We start from the raw sequence: 4,844 nt of genomic DNA, 5'->3' as shown, positions 1-4,844 counted from the left end.
CTCTCTCGCTCGCTCGCCCACCTGTCTGACAGGGCTCTCTCCGTTTCCTCCTTTGCCAGCTCAATTCTGGTTTGCCCGGCGCGGTCCTCCCTCCCTCCCTCCCTTCCTCCCTCCCGCAGGGCAGAGCTTAAACTTTCGCCCGGCTTTTGACCGCAATGCTTCCGCCTCCGCGCTTGAAGGTGGAGCGCGGCTCACTCGGCTGGGTCCAACAAGAGGCGGAAGCAGGTTCCTGCTTGCAAGTCAGGGTCAGTCCTCTGCCACAAACCACGTCAGAAGACGGAAACAAACGAACAAATCTCCGACGGTCGAATGGTTATTCCAGTTTGAAGGACTGCATAACGAAGGAAATTTAGGTGGTAACTTTAAAAGAACTTAATAAGTCTTAACAGTATTGTAAGGCTGCATTCTACTGACTCACGTAACCGGCCGATTTAGCTCACTGATTGCGACATTTTTTTCCTATTCCTATCCATAGATGCTCCGGACTTTTTCTACAAACCTTGCACCGAGTTATTGTATTTTCCGTTATATGGCTTATGTTTTAAAATAATTTGCAGAAAAGAATTCAAGGCTTTCTTTTCTGACGGGGTGGGGAAAAGCAACATCTTTACAAGATTTCCACCAGGGAGAAGAAAAAAATAACAAAAGCTATAAACTGAATTCTAGACTTAATTATGTAATAGGATATCTGAAATTTCATATATGATAGGCTACTGAAATCTTACATAACCTTTCTTTTAAACAACGAATATACTAGTACTAGAAATAATATAGGTTCAGGCAGATGTCTGTGAAATAATGGTTTTGTAATTGAGCCATAGTTATAAATTAAGTCATAAGTTTAATTTTTTTGTATTATATAAGCCACTGACTCAAAATGATTGCATTGAGATGGAAATAATTTTTAAATGATTGCCTTTAGTATCATTTATTTTCAAAAAACATATTTAAATCTTTGTTCTTAATTACATACAGAAAAATGTAATATGAAAGAATTTAAGAATTATTTTGAAAATAAAGTATGACAATACAGTACCAAATAACAGAAGATGCATGATCCAAATTGTTGACTGCTCAAAACATTCGCTAAATACTGTCATTTTTGTAATGAAAGACAAGGTTCCAAGAATCAGTACTTAATATACAGAAGGTAAATTAAATCTTGCAATTGGCCAAGCATCTGCTTTTCAGATAGCATGAACATAACACCTAACAGAAGTGACTATTTTCAATCAGTTCAGTTGCAATCTAAAAATATTTAATGTTTTAAAAAATGTAACTTTTTCTGAGAACTTTTAGTTTCAGACAAATGAAGTACAATAATACTCTAGGCAGAGTGAGTAAAAATTATGCTTATGAGACTTTTTAAAAAATATCTTTTTCATATAATTCTCATTTAGTGATCACAATTGGGATCAGCAACTCAGTCATTAAGTGAAGCAGTCAAGTGAAACTACTATGCTTATAATCTTACTTCAGCTTTGGTTTGCTTTATAGACCTGTGAAGGTCATAAGTATGAGAACTGGTTATGGTTACTTTTTCATCACCATCATAATCTGCAGTAGCTAAATGACCACTACCTGTATTACTACCACTATAGGAGTACTGTAAAGTAGTATCATTGACCCAGTTTACAAATAGAGAAAGAAATATGCATTACCCTATTTTAAATCTCATGATTCAATTTAAGGGGGATTTGTAACCATTTTCAGAATATAACCAAAATAGAAAACAGAAGGCAATTGTGCTTCTAATCAAGTCATTTCATTAATAGTACAAGAGGCAGAAGAGTCTATATCCCCAACGCTCTTCCTACACAATCAAACTCTGCTTTGGATCTTGCAGGTATTAAAGGTGGGGAAAGAGAATCTAAATACAGTCTTCTGTTCATTCTCTGGATGGAATACGATATAAGGTTAGGATTAAAATCTTAATTTATCAAATCCATTTAGTATCAAATTTGGGAGTGCTAAGAAAAAGGCACTTTATATACCTTATATAGGCATTTTTGACATGACAAAATGCTCTTTCTCACCAATCAATGTTCTCATCTTTTCACTATATGTTCACTTTTTATTAAATTACTCAGTATTTAGAAAAAAATAGGATAATGAATTCTGGTAATATTTATTATGATCCAGGCTAGGGCAGAGAATAGAAAAACATGATACAAGCAATAGCATCGCACACTTCTTGGATCACTGTAGTTATGGATACATATAACCTATTTGTTTCAAAAATCTTGCAAAATGCCATCAGCATTTATCCAGAAATGAGTTCATGAATCTGGGTTGAGGATGTCTTCTAAACGTAACAAGAAATAAGCTTAGCAAAGTAGTTTACTAAACAGCAACAAATCAACAAAAACATAGACACGGATACAAATTTGCTTATCTATTTACACCATGTTAATAAATTAATAACTAAAATTATGTTCATATATTAAATTGCATGGTCCCATGTTTAGAAATGAATCTCAGAAGATCCGCTGCATTAATAAAACTTTGTACAGGAATAAGATTTTGGCAGCAATATTATCTAGGGAAATATTTTTTATCTTTACAAATATTTTTATTATTGGATATTGGATACCCAATTTTTCAGATTTTTAAATTCTTAACCCTTTAATGTCTGATACCTGCTTTCATAGTCTAAATAAAGAACACAGCATAAAATAGAAAATTCAGTGGCCTCCTTGTTAATTTTCATCCTGAATGAAGCAACTATTATTGTTTCTTCAATGAAGGAAAACACAACTTCTATTTATCATTGTAAATATTTTTTTCAAAAATTAGTTGTTGTCTTTTATCCACTGTTCAATCCACTGTATAATTTGATCTAAATTCCGTTCCATATCTTCTGGAGTATTACTAGTCAACTGATGTACAATTTCTTCTTTATAGGATGACATGGCCTCTTCATAAATTGTCTGAAAGATTTCACACTGAATATTGTCTTGAAGCTTTTTTCCTTTGTAACCTCTAGAAAAATATAAAAACAACATCAAACATTTAATTTTTGAGGTAAAAATACTGAAGTTTGATATTATGCATTAATAAGGTTTGCTTTAAGTTGAAACTTAACTATATTTAGTTTTGTGTCACTGACTTACCTGTTTTCTAATCTGTCATACAAAAAAGAATTTTCAGTGCGAAGCACAAATACTATGTTAAACCAGCGTTCAGGAAAGAAGTCACAGCTGTGATAATCAACTATGACACCTCCATCCTGCATCTTATCTTCCATTTCATCAATAACCTATATAGAAAATAATGCAAAGAAAACTAAACAGTGGATTCTTAGTTACAAAAATTTGAATAGATAATTAAATACATATTTCAGTTTAAACTCACTCTGTCTTCATCTAATATTGGGCATTCATATTCTTCATCAAAGCCTTCGTATAGTTCCCCTAAATAATTTAAAAAAATGGAAACTCATTGTTATTAATCTTCAGATGTATTTTATGCTGTATGTTCTAGATGAGTGTTTTTCAAACTTGGCAACTTCATGAAGTATGTACTTCAACTCCCAGAATTCCCCAGCCACAATCAAATCCTTTTAATTACAGTAGTCAACTATTTAAACAATGAATCTCTCATTCACTACTCTTGATAGCATCCACTTGGTTTTTGGGAAAAGAATTAACAATAATTTCTTCAGCTTGATTTTTTGCACTAATTTTACAGTTTCATATTTGTTTTTTTTAATCTAATGTGTTGTACAGGATTCCACTTTAGAGATACTTCTGGAATGTCTGTATTATTAAAATATATAAATTACAGATATAATTAGTATTAAATTAGATATATTTATCCATGTACATCAGAAAAGTTGGGACATAAATGTTAATAAAATGGTAGATACTGTAAAAATTTAAAAATTACCTTCTTTAGCCATATCCCCCACATTAATGTATGTAAAATCTGTTCTCAGAGCTATCTCTTTGCCTAGCGTTGTTTTCCCAACACCAGGCGTTCCTACAAAAATGCAAGGCACAAAGAAACAATCAGGATAGTACTGTAGTAAATATTTATAATAAGCTTCCATTGCAAAATCGATCTGAAAAACTAAACAAGATACCGTATTTACTGCAACGAGTGCTTCTTAGTCTCTAAAAATGTGATCATTTAGTCCTAGCATATACATACATAGATGCACACAAACACATACACACACATATCCGAGAACAAGGGCTCATACAAGACCCATTGGTTAGTCCTGGTTTTCACATGCAAGAGGTGCTAATGTTTATGGAATAACACCACCACTTCCAACTGAAAGTAGGTAATCGCATTTTTGAATGCTTCTTATATATTAAATTTAATGCAAATAAAAAAGCAACACGAAAGGGTAATTTTTACCTGCTGTTCTTGAGAGGGAAAGAGCGATGCAATCAAAATGTGGGAAAGCCTGAAAGCAAAATTAGCTAAAAGCAACCAGCGCAAAGCAAATGAGACTAACTTTTGCTATCCCATCACCGATTTTGATCGCGGCAGCATTGGGATGTGTGATATTACCCTTGCGTGAGACTGAATCGGAGATTTGTTTACGCTCCCTATTTGTTTCCTTCTTTTTGGAAAGTGCGACTGCGCTCGATCTAAAGCTATACTAATCCGAACACCTCCCGCTTCTTCTCCTATTTACGGACCCTTTCGCTGGGTTTTTTTCTCTCTTTTACCTGTGAGTAAAATGTTAGGCCTCTTCATAGCCGCTCTATTGCTCCTACAGCCACTTCTCCTGTTGCCATCAAGAAGCCACGTGCAGCTATTCGCGGGGACCTGAACCGTCCTACTCGGATGGCAGCAGACTAAGACGTCAGTCGGGCCCTCCTTCCTCTCTC

The 4,844-nt window shown here is 34.2% G+C and overlaps 1 protein-coding gene across 1 annotated transcript; it reads right to left on the bottom strand.

Moving 5' to 3' along the window:
* Positions 1-2,104: 2,104 nt before the first annotated feature.
* AK6 (adenylate kinase 6) lies at positions 2,105-4,844 on the bottom strand. Its single transcript, XM_015818554.2, has 5 exons — positions 4,683-4,844; positions 3,889-3,981; positions 3,355-3,413; positions 3,114-3,259; positions 2,105-2,982 (listed from the first exon to the last, which is right to left on the bottom strand). The coding sequence occupies exons 1-5, from the start codon at positions 4,708-4,710 to the stop codon at positions 2,793-2,795; spliced, it is 516 nt and encodes a 171-aa protein (XP_015674040.1). The 5' UTR covers positions 4,711-4,844; the 3' UTR covers positions 2,105-2,792.

Source organism: Protobothrops mucrosquamatus, unplaced genomic scaffold, assembly GCF_001527695.2.
Source record: "Protobothrops mucrosquamatus isolate PMUCROS unplaced genomic scaffold, P.Mucros_1.0 scaffold762, whole genome shotgun sequence".
Taxonomy (NCBI): Eukaryota; Metazoa; Chordata; class Lepidosauria; order Squamata; family Viperidae; genus Protobothrops; species Protobothrops mucrosquamatus.
Note: the sequence above shows the minus strand (reverse complement) of the source record. Positions and strands in the feature narration are given on the sequence as shown.